Below are 20,600 nucleotides of genomic sequence, written 5' to 3'. Positions count from 1 at the left end.
CTCCAGTGTAGTCGGCATGGCTGGGCTGACTTTCCCTTCCTGAAGGGCAGTGTAAAATCAGTAAAAGAGAACCAGATTTTTGATTAAAGGTGAATAGCTACAGAGGCAATCTAGACCCTAAATCCCACCAGTTTTTATTAAGACCTTGACTCCCAAGTACTTTAAGTCAGTCTGGCATTGGGACTTGGTTAACTGTGGTGCTGAGAAGCTTTGGAAAATGAAGCCCGTATTTCCAAGACAGTAAAACTAGGGCAAGATAAAAGCCATGAAAGGGCTTGTCTCAGCTTTAAAAAACTCAGTTTATGCTGTTCTGATGACTTTACACAGAAAAAGACTTTTTTTCATTCCATTATAAGGCTTTAAACTGCATAAAATCACTTAAAAACTATAAAAACCTGAGTGGGGAGTGGGCAAGAAGAGAAAGGCCATGACAGTGATGAAACAAAGCCCAGGATAACATTGGACTTGTAACCACTTTGTGTCAATAGCATCATTTTACAAGTTAAATATTTTTCTTAAAGTGCTAATCCAATCTAAACAAGGGTTTGATTCTAAATTAAACAAACTCCACTTTTATTGGTATTAACTAAAATATGCAATGCTAATTTTGGTAGGCATGCACTAACAAGAGCAGCTATGCAGACTCTGCTGTTCTCCAAGGCAAATACGGAAGGACTTTAACTTAAAATTTCCTTTTTCCAAGTAAAATGCACTGCATTACAAAATCCACAGTGAGGCTTATTTAAAAAAAAAACCAAAACCAAAACCCAAAAACACTACAACAAACAAACCCCAAAATTTCCTACACATCAATGCTTTTAAAGAGTCTTAAAAAAAAACGCCCAACTTTCATTGCATCTCCACTTCTGATTCAATTTGCTGTCAAAGGTCATGAGCTAAAATATACAGTTTACGCTAAAAGCAGGAAGCGGGGTAAGTAATTGAATAACATCAGGAACTGGAAGAATACTGCCATTTTCCTAATGGATATAGTACAAGGTTTACTCTCTCCAAATTGAATTCTAGGGGCTCCTGTAGTAAGGGGTTTATTTTTCTTCAGCTTGAATTTTAGCCTACGAGGTTTAAAGAAAAATCCTCATGCAATCAAAAGGACAAAATACCACAGCAGCTTTATTTTCTAACAGACAAAGATGATCATTTCTGCAGGAAAGAAAAACCCCCATCCACAGTCTCTTAAACAGAACTGGCATAGCAGGTTGGCTGTTTAATATACATGGGCTGGAAATAATTCTACTAAATCAGATCTCTGAATTATTCATGAAAAACAGATTTTCATGATTTAAATTAGAAAGACTTAAAATTACAAGCCTTGCATTACTCTTGATAGGTAAGGTTTCTTTCCCCCAATGCAATGTTACAATCTCATACAGTTCTACTCCAGGAAATGCTTTATGATCACTCTAAAATAGTATGCAAGATGCCATGCCACTTACTGCTTCTGGAAACACCACACCCACTGGTATGTACTGTAGAACAGGAATAGCACACTAGTAGTAATTATATCAAAATGTATCATTATTATGAAGAACAAAGTTTGAGGGGGTCATTATCGGTATTTACTGCATACTAAGGCACAGGTTCATTTAAAACATTGGAAGCACAAGCTTTAATATGGAAAATAGTAGCTTTCCATCACCAAAAATACTGCGATTCTTATAGGAAACATCAGACTGCAAATTTTACTTTAAATCTTCCAGACACATTTTGTAATGATAGACCTTCCACCCTCCCCCGCTGTGTATTGTTACTAATTTATAAATACAATGCCACTAATAAGCTAAAGGTTTTACATCACTTCCTGACAGGTACCCACCAGTCATTCAACACAGCACTGGTTTTTGACAAACTCCACGGTCAGCTGTGATGGCTACGGTGCTTTGTACTAGAAATTATTAATATTCATTTATCACACAGGTACAGAACCTTTCATCTAAAACACTGCACAAATTCTCCGATTAGACTTTTATGCCTTGATTAGGAATTGGTAGACAAGTTCTTTACGATTAAACCCAATTTACATACAGGATGAACATGGGTAACTGAGGCTGTGATTTGCCAGAGACCACAGAGCGCGCAGCCATGGCCAGAGGGCAGCGGTCCCGATCCTCAGTTCTCACCCTGACACTGCTACCTAATGCTCTCTTTCAGGGGGTTTATGTCTTGACCTTGACTCACCGATTCAGATCTGAGTACGTGGCAGCTTTATTCAGAGACAGCTAGAGTTTTTTCCAACTTGTAAGAGCATTTTTTGTGAATCCCCAAACTGAGGTGCAGCTGAAACATTAACGCAACAACGCTTGAAAGTGTGGCTCAGGCTGGACCAGACTCCACACCAGAACAAATGGAAGAGCTGGGATAACCCCCGATCCAAAGGGCTAGTTTATCGTAACGGCTTTTGCGGGCTAAGGCAAAATCCCTGTTTCTTGAATCTTTTACTTTGGCACAAGACGTATTAAAACTCAACTCCTTTTACAATTACGAGGATCAGTCCTCAGCACATAGTTCCCCATCATCATCGAGAGAAGTGAAGACAACTAATACCAAATCTTGCAAACCAAGAGCAGCATGCCGCCCAAATATAGCCTTTATTTGACAACACAACACAAAGTCATCAGTATCTTGTCATTTCCTTCTTCAGAATCAGAGCACTTGCCTGTATATTTATTTATTTTCTTAAACATATGAGCTATTTTCCTTCACCTAGAAAGCCCTATTGAACAAGTTCTATAATTAACATCAAAGCAATTTGAAAGCTGCTTGACTTGCTAAAAGCCGGTAAACAAGCAGGAAGCAATAAGGTGCTTTACAAGAGAAGAACATGTGTTAGGGGGAGGGGAGACTATAAAACATTAAATAGATTGATTAGTAATTTTAACAGAATTTTCATTTTTATTAACCCTCTCCCTGTTTTGGGTGCTTGATTTTTATTTATAAAAGTATGAGATTTTTTTGTTCAACTAGATCAGAGTAAAACCTGTTCAGAAGGAAATGGTGAGCACAGTCGGCAAAAATAAGAGAGTATCAGGGAAAATTCTCATGCACCAAATGTTTGCTGCTTCATATCATAGAATCATAGAATGCTTTTGGCTAGGATAAAATCCACCTGCTTTATGATTAAAAGATCTTTATTAAAATATTTAGGCAAAGACAACTTGAAATCTCTTAGAAGTATTAAACACCAGTTTCCGGTTCTACACCCATTCTCAGCTTTACTATTTTTATTAATTTAAAGACTTTAGCCTTGGGAGACTGGGGGAGAGGGTTAGCAGGGGGAGCCAGGCTTAGGCCCGTCTGCATTTTATGAGAATACTTGGGGTTTTCTCCCTCTTGTTTCTCTGCTCATGCAGAAAAGAGCTGCATGAGAAGGAATTCAATTCTTTGAACTCGATTCTTCTTTTTTAAGTATGCAGGTTCCTATGTTTATTTGTAACTCTAACTGGGAAGGCAAACAGGCATACAGTACACAGGAACCTCGAGGTCAGTGATTCAGCTCTCTGCTGTCAGAGACTTTAATGGCATATAGCTCTTTCTTTTTATATAATCTAAATCAACTTGTGCCTGCAAACCAGTAATTTTCCTGCTTCCTCCTCCCACAATTTCTTGCAGGATCTCACTAGGCTTTGGGCTGAAAGCTTAACTTCCCACTAACATTTATTTTACACCAGTTTACACCTATGTTGTCTTTTGCCAAACTCTTCCCTTACCTTAAATAGATCTTATGCCTCACAGATGTGGGACGTGTGGGACAGACCGAGAAAGGCTATTGTCCTATTTCTATGTCTTCATTTTGCTGGACTACAGAGAGAACACTCTTATGGTGTCTTCCATACATGGAGGAGCTGTGAGAGCAATTCTTCTTTAATTGGAGAAAGTGGAGAATTCAATTTTCTTGACAACGGGTCACTATAACTGCTCACAGAGAACAGCCAGTGTAAGAAAATAGACTTCAGGAAAGCAGCTATGGCTAAGAACATGCTTGTGCACTTTCCTAAGGGTGGACTTCAATACATGTTTAGGAATTATTCAAGAAAGTCCATTCACATTGGAGTGACAAATTTGAATAATCTTTCCAATAGCTGATCCAATACAAAAGCATACATCTGAAACTGATCCTACACTGACTATTAAAAAATGGAAAATTAGAAGCATCAGGAGTGTGTATTTTGTCATAGCCTGTACGGCGTTGCCAGGATTAGAGGCAAACTTCCAACAGCACTGGAAATGCAAAACCACAGTAACTTTTGCAGTTCATCTTCTATTAAGTTTGGGTTTTTTTCCTTTTAGCAACAGTAACTTTTACTTAAGGGTAACTCTTTAATTTTCGCTCATATAACCTCACTGTATTTTAATATTGAGCAGAGAAAATTGTTCCAGGGAAAGGTCAGGATAAAAAGACAAGTTTGTTTTGTCTGTTTTAGGAGTCATGGCCTTATGTAGTAATGGCCATACTGTGTTCTTTAACTGGCAATGGAACCGATTCAAAATATCCCTTTGAATTATTTAAGAATACAGCAACCTCAGTATAAAAAATACAGCTACGTCCCATTTTTGCTAATAACAAAGGAGGCTTTCCTAGCACATATAGTTCATATACTATGAAAAGTGGTTAAATGCAGGAAATGGGGACTTATATTTAAAGGTTTGTTCCATTTCAGTGGGTTTGGGCACAAACCCAGTTCCTCTGAGTATTGTTCACTGACACTTTAAAAGTGTCCCCACGCATTTTTCAAGTGCATGGTCTAGGTCCGTGCCCCTGAATCCATGGAGTGACGGCACTCAGGAGCTGGACCTAAGGCTCCAAAAGCCTAACTAAGAGCCTAAGCATCACGCAGGAACCTGACACGCCCCTGAGGCTGCTTTCCTGCTCCCACAGCTCTTCCCAAACTGCAGTGCTTACAGCGGGGTATCACAGCCTCCCTGTGCCTACCTGCCTGCCCGACCAGGTGTTACAGCGGGAACAGCACCAGCACACAGACCCCTGCTCCCCGCGGTGCCCGCTGACAGGCCCTGCGCCAGAAAGATGCTGCACGCCCACAAGTGCGCTGTTGGATGCTACAGCCACATTTAACTATGTGGCCCTTACACCTCCTCCCTTTGTGAATACAGAGCTGATGGAGGAAAAAAGAAGTAGTAAGTAACATCGCCTCAACACTTCAATTTTTTCGTAACAAATTTGAGGATGAACTGCTCTGCTTCCAGTTAATACACAGGCAAACCGATAGGTCAGAAGTCTTAGTTTAGATTTAACTTATTTGTAGAATACAAAAAAATTATTTTAAAAAGTGCTGGAAGATTTCTTTTTTTTAAATTCAATATGGTCACTTTATTATACCATCTTATATGACTTAAAATAGAGCTTAATTTACGTCCAAGCAGGCTCAGCTGAAATTAATTTTTTGCTTAATTCCTTTTTGGTAACATGCTTAGGAACTTTTAAGACAGCAATTGATTGCATTGCGCATTTAAAATATGGTTCACTTCCCAATACAGCACCTTTAATAATCATTTAAGTTTTCAATTAAATTAGGGTGCCAACATTAAAAGAAAAAAGATAATCCTGAGAGACAATAACTGCTCCATGCACAGTAATTTTTTTTTACTATTACTCTCAAGATATCTAATTGATTAACATAATTAGGTTAACCCAAAAGCCACTGTTTCTAATCTATTTTTGGTTTGGAATTTGCTGGGAGTTTCTGTTACACTGGATGGAGCGGGTGAGTGGTGCACTCAGGGGCACTTTCTCCCAACAGCATTACCTGGTCTGGTGACAGGGTGGTGACACCTCTCTGGCAACTCCATTTCACAGCTGCATAAACTGGAGTCAAAAGACAAAGTGAGAGGCAGCAGGGTGGGTCACAAAGCAGTAGCACAATTTGCATTAGACATAAAAACATGCCAACACTGCTCATTTTCTTCCAAGCCTGATCACCTGCAACACAACAGCAATGGTAGGTGAAAGCAGAGGAAGCCTTCTCCTGCCATATCCCAGGTGCAATCAGCTCACACCATCGGCTTCAGAGAAACATGGGAGATACTAATATCCCATCATTTATTCCTGTTTCTAGATATGACCCAAGTTCTTCCATGCTCTGCCTTTGCTGTACAAACTCTACCATCTAGAAGTAACACTGTCATGCTAATTACAGTGGTCACCATATTGGGTATGAACGCCCATGTTTGGGTCCTGGTTAAGAGACCGGCCACACTGCCAAACAGTCAATATTTTAGCCAGAGTGGGCAAACACCAGATTGTAACCACACTTAAAGCTTATATTCTTCTGTGCCTACCAAGGGGGACTCTATCTGCCTACACTGGAGCCTGAAGACACAAGCCACTAATGCCCGTTAGCTCTCACAGGAGGCTCTGAGCTGGGTGTTTAATGCAGGAGCGTACAGACAGGATCAAAATAGTAGTATATTATTAAACAGTGTCCTGGTTTCGGCTGGGATAGAGTTAATTTTCTTCCTAGTAGCAGGCACAGTGCTGTGGTTTGGATTTAGTAGGAGAAGAATGTTGATAACACGCTGATGTTTTTAGTTGTTGCTGAGTACTGCTTATGCTAGTCAAGGACTTTTCAGCTTCCCATGCTCTGCCAGGCGCACAAGAAACTGGGAGGGGGCACAGCCAGAATAGTTGATCCAAACTGCCCAAAGGGCTATTCCATACCATATGACGTCATGCTCAGTATATAAACTGGGGGGGGTGGTGGCCAGGGAGCAGCGATCGCTGCTCGGGAGCTGTCTGGGTATCGGTCAGCGGGTGGTGAGCAATTGCATTGTGCATCACTTGCTTTGTATATTAGTATTATTATTATCATTATTATACTGTTACTATTAGCATTACTATTTTACTTTCTTTCAATTATTAAACTGTTCTTATCTCACCCCAGGAGTGTTTCTCACTCTTACTCCTCCAATTCTCTCCCCCATCCCACCGGGGTAGGGGAAGTGAGCGAGCGGCTGCGTGGTGCTTAGTTGCTGGCTGGGGCTAAACCACGACAAACAGTTATCATGGTACTGAGTCTAAGACACAGGCATTTTCTACTTCAGCTTCAATAAACAATACCTGGATAGAGTTTCTCTTACCTTTGAGCATATATACTCATTTACAGGAGAGGGGCATGGCAAAAGCAAGGCCCTTTTCTTCCAGTATCATCAGCCCTGCAAGCCAAGCTCTCCACAGGGAAGCCATTTTGAGTCCATGGGATTTCCCAATATGTATTTTTAACCTATCTAGCAGGGATAACATCCTTAGCAATCAATTTGACTCATGATTACTATTTCAAACACAGGCTCATACCCAGACGAAAAAAGCGCACTTTACATGGCAATATATACAGAACAATAACATTGCCAGATGGTATAATACTGAACAGAATTAATTTCACACATGATGTTTTCAAGGTGTTAAAATATGTCACAGCTTCTGCTAATAAAACATCTTCCTCTTCCCTCTTCCTTTTAAGAAAACACTACATTGCCACCAGCCTGTATTTTACATTATATGTGCTTTCAATTCTGATAAGGGCAGCTGATTGCTTGCAAACCTAATTACAGTCAAATGAAAGTCTTTCAGAACCATCATTAGCAATTAGGACCCGCTGGATTTGCAGTGTATCATTTAGAGAGGTATAATTCAATAGCTTATTGAAAAATTGCAGGTGAAACCGGTGATTATAAGGGGGGGGAAACGCCCGTGACACGTCACTGCAGGCAAATCTTCAGTAAAGTGGCAGCTTCTACAAGCGGCTGATCAATGAATGCAGGTGTTTGCTTCGGCGTGCTGCGGAGCACAGCTCCTCGCCTCGCTCGGAAAATGTTAGCTGCATCCTGTCATCGCGCTTGGTTTTGTGAATGGCTCTGGATTTCGCATTATGAGCCTGGTTTTGTGTGTGTTTTCAAGGAATCCAAAGGGCCTATTCAGGAACTTCATTAAACCTTGGGGGGATGTGCAGTGCAGAACAACAGGCACACGAAGCAACACATCATTTTTCAGTCCTTTCTATAGAGAACACCAATCTTTTCTGTGCCCATTGAGCTCAATTATACATTATCAGGGCCCAGAAGTTGTTTGGATGCTTTCGAGCAGCTGGGTGCCTTCACAGATGACGCACTGGATATGGTGACTGTGGGTTAAGTACAGCTGGAGATTTCTGTGGCCTCTGATCAGAAGCAAACAGCAGTTGAGAATCACAAAACACTTTGTAAATCAAGCACTGTTTGTCACCAGCGGCAGTTTCTGAGGGAAATGAGAGGGGCAACTGAATAGCAGGCCAGCTTTTAGGCACATGTTCTCTCACTCATACAGAAATCCACATACTGTGCATGTGTGCAAAATAAAGCATGGTTCCCTTTCAAGGATGAAATTACCAACTGGCCAGCATGAAGCACTCGACGTTTGAACAGCATGATGGTAGACTAGATAAGGCTGAGCCGGACAGTAGCAGACACAGACCATGTGAACTCACACAACGGGCCCCTCTTTGGGCATATCCCTCCATACCACACCTTTGTGTAACATTTACTCCTCTGAAAAACCATGCTGCCCAACCTGGCCCTGTGCACAGCCCCAACACTTCACCCCTTCCCCTTTGCCTGAGACATGTTCCTCCTCTTCCATCCGACAAAGGTGTCTCAAATCCCAGATCTACCTATCCCTCTTTACCACACGAGCATCTTCTCCCACATACATTACACCCACTCATGCTGTGTATGTAACCTCAAAGCACAAGTTACCTGTATATGGCCCTTTCTATACTTTCAGTGCTGTAATCTGATCTTTTTGTTATTTCATAGTTTATTTTTCAAATTAAATGCTGTTAATAAGGTGGATCGACAAATAAATCCAAATAAACAACACCCACAATACCAACACACAGCAGACAAAGTTTCATTAAACCAGTGCCCCCTGCAAAGTCCTGTTGCTTGGGTCACTTGCTTTGGGTTACTTGAACCTTTTGGCAATACATATCAAACGAAGCTGAACAAACAGCAAACCTAGTAATTTCAAAGTGGTTGTGCTAGTATTTTGCAATTAAAAAAAAACCCAAACCCTCTCTCTTTACAAACAGAATGTAAAGAAACATCATCTCAGTTTCCATTAATGCATGGCAGTATCACTGCTGACCTGATGCCTAGCTGGGACTACTAAAGTATGCACGTTTGTCCCATGCTACCAGTCAGCAGCAGTGTTTCCTTTAACTTCAGTCATACAGATCCAGACCTCCAACACTGCAAAACTAGGCCAAATGCAGCCGGCACAGCTTGCAAACCCCTCTGTCGTCTTGCCTAAGCTATTTTCATCGCCCAGGTTCCTTCCTAATCTTCAGCAGTTTAACAGTCACTGAAATCCACTGGCTGCCAGTGAAATAATCCCAAATCACAGCAGCTATGTAAAAGGAGATTCAAGCCTTTATCACTCATTATGGGTGTATGCACGTTGTATGCACTATTTCCAAGGTGTCCAACCTCACACTGCACAAACATATACATGTTTTTTCCCTTGCTGCTGCACGGAGCTACAAGTTGGGAGTCAAAGAAATTAAACAGTTCTCCATGGTTGCGTATAATACTTGTAGCTGCTATTGTACTCCCAAAGCCCACCCACAATTTCATTTTCAATTAACAGCTCTTAGAAAAGCAGTAATGAAAGCAGTTGCTAAAGAGCACTCGGATGTCATTGAGAGACTGCAAACCCAAACTGTAAATAGCACATTGTAAATCGCTTGTCACCACAGGCAGCTCTCACTGGAATCACACTGCCGGTGACAATCAAACCCATCTGCTCAGCTCCCCGACCAATGTCACCACAAACCATACAGCTAACACCCACCCCCGCTCCGCTCTCATTACCTGTCATGTATAGGCTTGTCTAAGAGTGTGCAAAAGCCATTCCTGACTGTAAGCGTGATTAAGTGCAATCACACAACAGTTATTTCACCCTCTGCACCACAGGTTTGCTGCACTGAAGCGCACAAGCGCCTCTGCACCAAAGGACAAGTGTGCTAGAAGTAAACCTGCAACACAATTAACGTGATGTTCGCAAGCCAGGATGACAGTGGCCATCCAGATCAGCCATCAAAAAGCCTTAGCAGTCTCAAATTTGAGATGTATAGATTCAGGGTGAGACTGCCAAGGGGATCGTGGACTTAATTCTGAGAAGGAAAAGCTTCAATACTTCCCTCCCTCCCCTTTAATTGATTCATGTAATGGACTACGAGGTTAAAAGCTAATAGTTTATAATGCTTGTAGTTGATGACTGCCAGAGTCAGCAGTGTACCTTTTTTGGCTTTTCTTCCCATTTTTCCTTTATCTCATTAAAATTTACCTCCTAATTCATCTCTCCATAATGATTTTTCTTCCCTTTATTCATTATCTGCCCCTTATTTATTACCAGTTTGTCTCCCTCCTTGTACTCACATGATATCTGGGATTAGGATTTGATATTCTGCAAGCGTCTTTGGAATCAGCCAGTTAAAGTAGAGCCCAGCAGCAGTTGGCTCTCGTACATACAGAAGCCAGCTAATATACCGCTTGCCCAGCACAGAGATTGATGATTTAGAAGCATATGCCAAAGATGATCCTTTTCTGCAAGAAGGCATACGAATCTCCCAAGCAGATAAGGAAAACAATGCAGGAAATGGTAGAGGTAGCAAAAGTAAGTGTCTTCTGCTCTTTCCAAAACACACACCCACTGAATAAAGAGAAATGATCCTTCCCTCTCACTATCAAAATACTCTCAACATCCCTTCTGCAATGAAAACTCATTGTTTCCTAGTATGCTCCATCCTCCTCGAACCTTGAGGAATAAAAACTCAAAAATTTTTGCCACCCTTCTACTAGTTTAAAAAAAGTTCACTTTAAGATTTCCAAATCATTTTTACAGAAAACACATAAAAACACACCATCACCAATTAACGTAAAGGAAATTAAATTTTAAACGCTGGAGAAATATTCTGATGAGTCTTATGTTTGCTTAATGCCAACCAAAATTTCCTTGAGGCATTTAATAAGTACATTTATAAAAGCTCACAAAGCAGAGTTCAAAAGTCTTCTCACTAGTAAAATATGAGCCTTAATTAACCTATAGTTTCACATTTTCTGGATTTCAATAAACCTTGTAGGCATTTCAGCATAGCTGGATAAATACCTGCATGAATACTGCAAGGATTTTCTCTGAACACTAATTAGCAGTCCTTCCAATAGCCGACTTCAACTAAATCTGTTTGACGAGGGAGCTTCATACTGTAAATCCTGCATGTGAGAGTTACTTTCAGCAGATAACAGATTTCACAGAAAGGCATATCAGACAGGACTGTTAACTACTGGTAAAACAATGAACAAGATCTTTAGGTATAAAACATTTCCCAACTGGGGCAGACTGCAGCCAAGGTCTTATGCCAGCATGGGAATGCAAGCGACAGCATCCAGATTGCATCCTGCCATCCAGTTATAATATTCACATGTGACAATTCAGGATTCCTCCGGGGACAACAGGGGCAACATACATTGTTTACATATAAAACACAGAGCCCTAACATGGCAAGGATACCATATATATATCCAGAATAGTAAACTCTAATTAGCTTTGCACTTTCCTACTTGTCAAGCACAAATCACTACCAGGCCCAATTCTTGGTTTGCTGTCATCCGAGAAGGCTGACAAGCAACTTTATTTCCCATCAAGAGCCCAGGAATTTAGTGGGATGGAGCTGCATAGGGAAACAAACCCAAGGCATGCAGCCAAGAGTCACTCTAGGAGGAGAAGTGTTACATGATCAGAGAAAACCATCCTCAGAACTTACCATTCTCCTTTTTTGAGGTCTTCACCATTTTTCTTGAAAGAAGACAGAAAATGCTTACCAGAAATACTATATATAAAGGTTGTGGGCATGTCTTTTCAAATAAGCTTTATAGTCTTTTCCATGACATCTTTTTTTTCCACGTATAAGTGCCAAAGCCACTTGGATTTGTCAGCACCTAAACTGTTCACGAGACTAAAATGTTCTTATCTAAGGAGCTATACCCCTACCAAATGTATTAAATCTATATTGAGCAAGATATTTTATTTCCTCTCAGACTTATCCCTCAGGAATTAAGCAGAGTACTCAGATTTATCAGCTAAAAGGAAAACCATTTTCCACGACGTTTGTCAACTCGGTACCTTCCAAGCCAGTGTATATTTATTCTAAAAAACATAACCTCACAAATAACCTCCATCAGCAGCAAGGCTGATTCCTTCATTGCTTAAGTACTGGGCAGAAAGGTTTCACGTGACAGTGGGCTATGCCAGGGGAATCAAATAGTGCAAAAAGTCAGCTCTTACGAAGGACAGTTCCTACGGCACAAAGCACATATATTTACCATTTGACATACTAAAAACGAACAGAGTGAAGACCACGTAGGTGAACACAGAAAACAGTCAAGGAAGCACAGAAACCTTCAATATCTACTTCTAACATAGCTACTGCCTCAACTATCCAGAAGAGTTTCCCCACCTCCCTTTGAAATACAAAGTAGAATTAAATTAGAAGATATAACTTTTAACAGGTGTGGTAGTGTAGAATAGGCATTTTACAATTTGTTTGCTCTGCTGAAGCACTCTATAATCTCTTATTTTATTTCTATATACAGTATAGGCTTAAAATAATCATGAAAACATATTTTTTTAACAGCTTCTGTAACTCTGAATGTCAAAACTGAATACCAGTCAATGTACTTTTCATCCTCAAAGCTCCTTCCATTTTCCTGAGCTCACAAAATGAGAAGCAGTAAATTCTCACCATTTTCTAGAAGTGTCTCTGCAAAGTAGTGTTTGGTCTGCACCAAACAAGATTGAAGACTCATTTAATGAATATCAACCATCTCCATTAGACATACAAATTTTGGTTAAGAGTTATTAGTATCACTCAAATTTAGGTCAAAGCTGACCTCTTTACTGTTACTTCAGACTTCAGTTTCACAGACAGACAATGAGCTGAATGACCATACAGGCACATGCTGTGCTTAAAATACCCGGCTCTAATTTAGTCTTTATGTATAACAAACACACAAGGGATATTTACTCATTAACAAAAGCAAAATATGGCCCTTTTTTCTGCATCCTGCTCACCAGAGAAATCACACTTGTCATGCTTTCTTCTTTTTTAAAAACAAGAAACACAACACTGCACAGTCTAAGATTTCCAGCCTCAAGGTTTGCAACACTGGATGCTGTCTGCTCACTTTTGTCACATATGCACCACAGTTACTGCAGGAAGGGAACACCAGTGTTGGGAAGGCAGGATGTTCTTGCTTATGGGTAGGTGATTAGTTACCCAAAAGAACACACACCAATACTGCTGACATCCTACAAACGAGCTCCTCACAGTGTAATCAGTCTTAGAGCTTTGTCTTGATTAACAGCTGTCCCTCTCACAATTACCTCACCTTGCCCTTGACGTTCAAGGGGGTCTTACACTTGTATGTACGAAGTCTAAAGACAAGAAGGCATATTTATAGCACAAAGTTGGCCTAACAGTGTAATAGACACCCTCATTTGTTTGCCCAGACAGTCTCACAGCCAGCCTATGGAAAGCTCTTCCAGCCTTTGCACATTTATTAATCAACTCAGCTCTAGCATCAGTACACCGCTTGCTTTCCCACTCAACTGGTCTCTTCTAGTACCAGGACTGATCCCACAAAATGAGAAATCTGCTTCCATATACCATGAGCCAACAGCCACAGCCCTCCCTCCCCGCAACAGGTAACTTGTCTCCCACCTGTCTGAGACCCTTCAGTATTTTCTTCCTTTTCCCAAGGTGCTGACAAAGATTACGATCATTTTCTCGGTCAGAGCTGTACTGGTGGTGGTGAAGTCTGTTCTTTTTCGGAAGATATGACAGCCCATTGGTAAGTGCTTCCCGTTTCTTCTTGGCTAGGGGATTCTGTCGCTTCTCCACACGTTCCTGAGGTTTCAGAGCTACGTCCTTCTGCAGAGGGAGGGAATCAGGGAAGGAAGAGAAGAAAAACACAGTGGTTAAGATACGGCTCTAATTTGGTTGACCTCTTTAACCTGCAATTCTAGGTGACCAGTGAAGCATTCCTGAGGCAATGCTACAGTCACCAGAAAAGGAGAAAGCAAGTCTTCACTGGTGTCTACTTAATCAAAAGATAGGCAAATGCAAAATAAAATCTGTAAGATCGAGTGCACAGAAGCAGACACATACTACTGCAGATTTCATACTGTCAACCTCATAATTCTCAAACACATCTCATGTATCAAGTAAGCATGCATTGTTTATAATGTTTAAATTAACAGTTGTCTTCAATTTAAACAAGGCTTGGCTTTTCACATTTATTTTTGTCATTTCTTGTATTTGACAGGACAAGGCAAGAGCTGACCAAAATCCAATTAAAGCCAATGAATCTTAATTGACTTAAGTGGACATTTCCCTCAAGCCTGACCTAAGCAGAAGATTTCCAAATATCAGGGCGGGGCAAGCCTGTATTTGAAAACTTTGTTGCTGATCCTTCTTTAAACCCCAGAATCAATGTCTGTCCGTAAAAAACACTCAAGTCTTGTAACAAACAGGAGTTTTGTCGCTTAGCCTACAGCCACTGTATTTTCTTACTGATAACCTGCAACACACAGAATTCATATTTTTGTTTCAAATAAATGTTACTTGAAAAAAATTCTCCAATAACACAAAACTAAAGGCAGAGGAAGAGGAGGCTGGTGGGTCATTGGGAGAGAAGAACTAGAAGCTATTGGAAAGGTATAAATTACAATGCATATTGTGCATCTAATAAACACAATTTGCTAAATCGCCTCTACTCCAAGAAATCCATACATTAATAGTACAGTATTTCTATATAAGGGGCATATTACTTAAGTAGTGTAATACTTTAAACATACTCTACTAACACACCTGGCTGCTTTGATCAAAAGCTCTCCATATCCTACCATCAAGTACTATATGATCTTGTAAGCCTTCATGTTTCTGCTTATTGCCACTTAACATTATAACCAACAACAGGAAAGAAATTGGGCTGTTGGTCCCTGTGTCACAAAAAGATTCAGGTTCAGGAGACTGTAATTCAAATTATGCCACCTTTTAATGCAAAAAAACATGCCTAAAGGCAAAAATCAGTTTGGCTTTAATTAAAGAATGCTCCCTAAATACCTATCTAAAACACAAGAGGTTCACAAAATTCATAACTAAAACCAATGAGAACATTAATTAAACTGAAGACAGTCAACATTCAAATTTGATATTTGGTAAAAAGAATATTTTTACAAGTATTAAAGAAGGGAGCACGGAACAGAAGCTATAAGACACTTTTTCTACCTTTTCTTCACTTAAGACACCATGGGAAATATCCTAAGCTTTTCTTCACACAGTGTTACTCATATCAGAGAAGTTAGGAGCTTTATCCAAGCTCATGAAAAAAATCTTTAGCATCCTTAGCTATCAAGCAGGATCAGTATTTTAAGAACATCATGTCTCTCTTCTCTGGTTCCTCCAGCTATTAAAAAAAGTCAGTAGTAGCACTGATCGTCACAACATGCTTTGAGATCTACTTGTGAAAAGCACTGTACACAAGCTGAGAGATCCTGCAGAGCAAGCCTAAGGAAGAAAAAAAAAGCAAGAAGCATCATTTTTCTGAGCACATCTTCTGTCTCATTTCCCAGGAAGGTTTCAGATTTAGCTATATGCTACAAATGCACGAAGGCAAATACTCAGGTATCATACTATGGTTACTATTTCACCAATTCTCATCATCAACAGCTTCATAAAATAGCAACTACAGCAACTACAAATACACACTGACCTCCTGGATAACAAACACAGAGCACCTCGCACAGCGATTCCCACACTCAGCCCTATTTGGCTACACTTCATGAAATAAACTGGAAAACTGAGCAATGCTGTGATTCCCACAGAGCAACTTCAACACAGCAGAAAAGCACCGGAATTACAACTTGTTCAATGCACTCTATTGAAACAATGAGATATTTTACCATAGAACAGATTTGTGCCTTAAGAACACCACCATCGCACTGCTAATGAGAAACATAAATCTTTTCAGATCAGTATCAAAAAATCAAGTGCTTTATGAATAGCACATTATATCAGCACAGGACTTCTCTTAAAACACAGAGCTTGTATTTGTAGATAGAAATGCTATTAAGTGGATTCACTCTAAATGTGAAAGGTTGAAGGGGTGAAGAAATGGAAACTTTCGGGGGAGGGGATATTGTCCTAATGACTAAATAGCTTTTGTGGGATTCCACCCCAGTTGGGATCTAAATGAAACAGTGGCAGGCTTCCAGAAACTTATAAAATATCTAATGTGGCTAGAGCACTGCCATCAAGAAATTACTAGCTCCCATTAGCTTTAAAGAAGGTGTAAGATGGGTCAAATTTTGCAGATCACTATGGCCATATCTGGGATAACCTCCTCCATAAGAAACCCATGTTCTAGCCAATTGCATAAAGTTTCATGAATTGTCAAGCTACACCTAAAGCAAAGTTTAGCTCATATCAGAAATGGGATGAAAGAATCTGCATATATACCTACAGCAAAGATGAGTGACAGCAGCTTCACAAAGCCTTCCGCAAACTATGAAACGCGTATCTTCCAAGGCAGAAAGCACAATTTGCAGAAATCTCAAAAAATAAGGTGCCTCTTCTGCTCAAGACCAAAGAGAGGAAAAGGAGCTCCATATGTACATAGCTTGCAATTCTGCAAATTGTGAAAGCAGGCCTTAAATCCAGTTTGGTGGGTGGGCCTACTATGAAATTTAGACATAAAGATTGGTGTTTAGACAGCCATGTTCCTCCAGAACTCCTGTTTGCTTTTCACCAGCTGACATTGCTGCAGAGAAAATTACAGAGTGCTGTGGGTCAAAACCCTGTATTGTTGAATTGTATGGTAGAACCTCTCATTGCTTTCAACAGATACATGATTTGGCCTTAAAATACATATGTATATAGAAATATATATTAAATTCTTCATCTGCAGACTGGAACGCAACAGGACATGTTAAAATAATAAAAGCTTAGACACAGGTGGATAGGATGCATCAAAACTAGCTTGAAGAGAGATCACATGGGGTGTCGACCCTCACGTTTCAGGGTGCGAACTGCTGGATTGTTTCGGACACACTGTTGGTACAGCAGCGCACACGAGGCTGTGGAGGATGTGCATGGATTCTGCCCTCTTGGAAGCCGCTGGGTCTGGCGGAGGCGGTGCTTGGCTAGGAACCGTGGCCCTGCATAAATCACTTCCCCACTTTCTGCCCTTTCTCCCTCATCCAATTTTTATCTTTCTGTTGTTTAGATAGGACAATAGCTGTACCATGCCGCGTGCTAGTACATTAGCCAGCACAATCTTAATTACAGACTTCAGGCATCATCATGATTAGAGTAATAAGCTGTAATTACTCTAAGGTGACAGGACTGTACAGACCTTATCTACATAGATAAGGAGATGCAGTAATATTTCATGTCGAGACGTATTTTTCAGCAGCTACCCATGGAGTCAATTCAAACTAAGTAGCAGACCCTGTGAACAACACATTCAGATTTTAATGGAGGTTTTTCTCCTCTCCTGACAGCATACAAGCCCACACATTATTAAATAAATCCTACAAACATATTAGACATGGTTTAAAACCATCTTATTCAGAGATATCTTTCATCAGTAAAGTGCCTTAAGTGTATCAGGAAGGTGACTTAAATGTATAAATATGTAATTACATGCAATTCAATACAAAATGCATTAATATTTATGAGTCTGCTGTATAATCTAAAAAAATTTCCATTTGTTTTATTTCTATTGGGCACATTAATCAACCTGATACCACTGTACGTGCCATAGCGGAGAAGAGCCGCCCATGCTGAACAGACTCCTGCCGCGACGTCAGCGAGCAGGAGGCCTGCTGAAGCCTGATGGGGTGGCACTGCAATCATCTCGGCTGCAATTAATATTAACAACTTCAATCCAAGCCCTGCATTTGGTGAGGGGAGGAGAAGCAGCCTCCGTGGGTACATCAGATAATTTCTCAAGGTAGGAGGCTTGAAGGACACACTGCATTCTCATCAAGTGTTAAGCTTTCAGGAAGTTATGCCTGATTTATTTCAGGAGAGTCCATCTTCTTGCTATGTAAATGACAGCTCATTAATTATAAATCAGATCCTCAGTGATAGCTGAGCAGTGCTTCACACTGCTTTGTGGGGTACACACTTCACCCCCAAGAATCTCACCTGAGAGCCAGTCCATCACTGCTGCCCTTTCCTCCTGCCCTTGCCCTCCAGCCACCTTCCCTCCGACAACGACTTAAAAACTACATGTAAACAACAGGAACTCTGTTCCATCCCTTATTACAGGATTTTTCTATGGGAACAGGTGATGCAAAGCAACGCTGTAAATGCACTGTGTAGCAAACACACTGCAGGCACTCATCTGGGTGAAAATTTCAGGCACTGCTCAGGGATTTCAAGCCTTGATCTTTCTAAATCATCATTGTGGGTTATTGTTGCGATCCCAGTGTTGCAAGAACTTACTTTCTGAATTCACACTGAACATGACCTCAGTAAAGTGCAACTTTTAAAAACTGATTATTAAAAATAAAAGTAGATTGCAGTGCTGATAAAACCAAGTAATAACTGCATCAGTCTACAACTATATTCCAATTATTTGCTCCTCAGGTTCTTGCTGAAGTCCACAACAGCTATGTATCAGGGCCCAACAATTTATCCTTCACTCCAATAATAAAATTAAATATATAAAAAGAAAAAAGACACTTTTAAAACCCCCAAATTATTAAACAGTCACAAAATGTCAATGTAATGCTCCACTTAAAACACAAACAGAAAAGCAAGCTTGGATCTACCAGTTTGCCCCGTCCACTCTTCAGACATCCAAGCATCCTTGTCAAATAGAATTGTAAGAAAGGTACTTCTGGAGCCTTTTGTCTATTTTCAAGGTACAAGCAATTTACATTTGATCAGGAACTCTAGTGCAGAAGGAAGAAGCCAATTAAGGGAAAAAAAACCCAGACATTTTCACTAGCTACAAAAGTTGATTTGAAATTCTTTCCAAGTTATGGACACAACCGTAAGACAGACTCAGCACCTCAGCCCTGGCTGTCAGCTGCAGAAGTGCTTCATTTGCCACGGACGTTACGTGAGGAGAAACAAGAAGCAGCCAAAGGGCTTCCTATGGAAAAACACACAAACAGAAACAGTGACAAAACCACCACCTCCATATTTGCTGAGAAAGTTGTTACAAAAGTTTAGCTTGCAAGAAATTAAGATGCTTACAGAGTACAGCTGAGAGAAATACTGCAGCTTCGTTAGCATCACGCAGTGTGTATCGTTAGCTGGGAATCCAGAAAAGCAACACGCGCAAACAGCTGCACAAACTGAACCAAAACCCCCTCAGAATCAGGAAGCAGTGCCAGTCTGAGGGTACCAAATTTGCCATCACATCTTAACAGTCTTCATCGACTCCTACTGTGTTTTCTGTTACAGTTGCGAAGAATTTTTATAGCTGATGGATGAAAATGCCTTAAGACCTCAATACCTCTCTTGCATGTTTCATAATTATGAAGTTATTTTAGTTCTGGCAGTAACAAAAAGATGTAAAGGTCCGAAAACAGTGCATTGACCAGTCCCTGCAATCTTTCAAAATCAAAAATAAAATGAGACATTTATAATAGTCATTCACTTCCCTCCAGATAAGATAGGGAAACGCACTGTGTATTCTTCTGAATGCAGTTAATTCCTCAAAAGCATTTATCTAGCAGAAAAAAAATGCACTCTTAAAACAACACCAGGGAAAAAGGAAGGCAGGTGTAAGTGCAATGCAAAAGAGAAAAGGATTCTCAAAGTGTAGAAATCATGGTATTTTAGGACACAAGGGACTGGTGAAGAGAGCCATGATGTCAACTATAGTGGGTACAGTAGCCCATCCACTAATCCCAGCAATTTCTTCAACTTGCGAGACCTCTGCAGAAAGGTTTAATCTTGTTTTGTTTGCTTTATTTTCATAAAATTACAATCCATTGCCTCCTGCATCTTTCTGGAATCTGAAAACAAAGTGGTTCAGTGTTGTGCAAAAAAGGTTGTGCAACAGACTGAAGATGAAATGCTGTACCAGGCTGCAGGACGCTATGTGGTGATTACAGATGAAGGCAAAACAATAGAAAAGCAAGTTGCTGTCTGCTTGAGATATGTTTTATAAAAGCGCTTCTGTAGCAAAGAGATTGCTTTGATTTTTCATCCCAAAATCATTTGTTAACAATATCACTGATAAACAGAAGGCCCCTTTTCAGGTGCTGCTGATTTAAATTACACACAAAAAACTACATTAAAGCAACATTATTGAGGTTACAAAGTCAAGGACTTGGAAGTTATGAACAGCCAGGATTAAGGCTGCAACCACCCCCTTAATTCAGCCCTCTGGTGCATATGCGTCACGATACAATCTTTAATTACGTGATCGCACGCTGTTATTTCCCTGTGCAGAATGGACAGTATTCAGCTAATGAGCAGCCACTCAGGATTTTGTTTTCTCCTCTTTGTCCA

General features: G+C 40.3%; 1 protein-coding gene across 2 annotated transcripts in view; it reads right to left on the bottom strand.

Annotated features, from left to right (window-relative positions):
* Positions 1–20,600, bottom strand: part of AUTS2 (activator of transcription and developmental regulator AUTS2) — an 803,913-nt gene that overhangs the window by 572,816 nt on the left and 210,497 nt on the right. For both annotated transcript variants that reach the window (XM_075719936.1, XM_075719937.1), the window contains exon 2: positions 13,785–13,994. In XM_075719936.1, coding sequence (XP_075576051.1) covers positions 13,785–13,994 — 210 coding nt within the window. The remainder of the gene's footprint in view (positions 1–13,784; positions 13,995–20,600) is intronic.

This window comes from Pelecanus crispus, chromosome 12, assembly GCF_030463565.1.
Source record: "Pelecanus crispus isolate bPelCri1 chromosome 12, bPelCri1.pri, whole genome shotgun sequence".
NCBI classification, from domain to species: Eukaryota; Metazoa; Chordata; class Aves; order Pelecaniformes; family Pelecanidae; genus Pelecanus; species Pelecanus crispus.
Note: the sequence above shows the minus strand (reverse complement) of the source record. Positions and strands in the feature narration are given on the sequence as shown.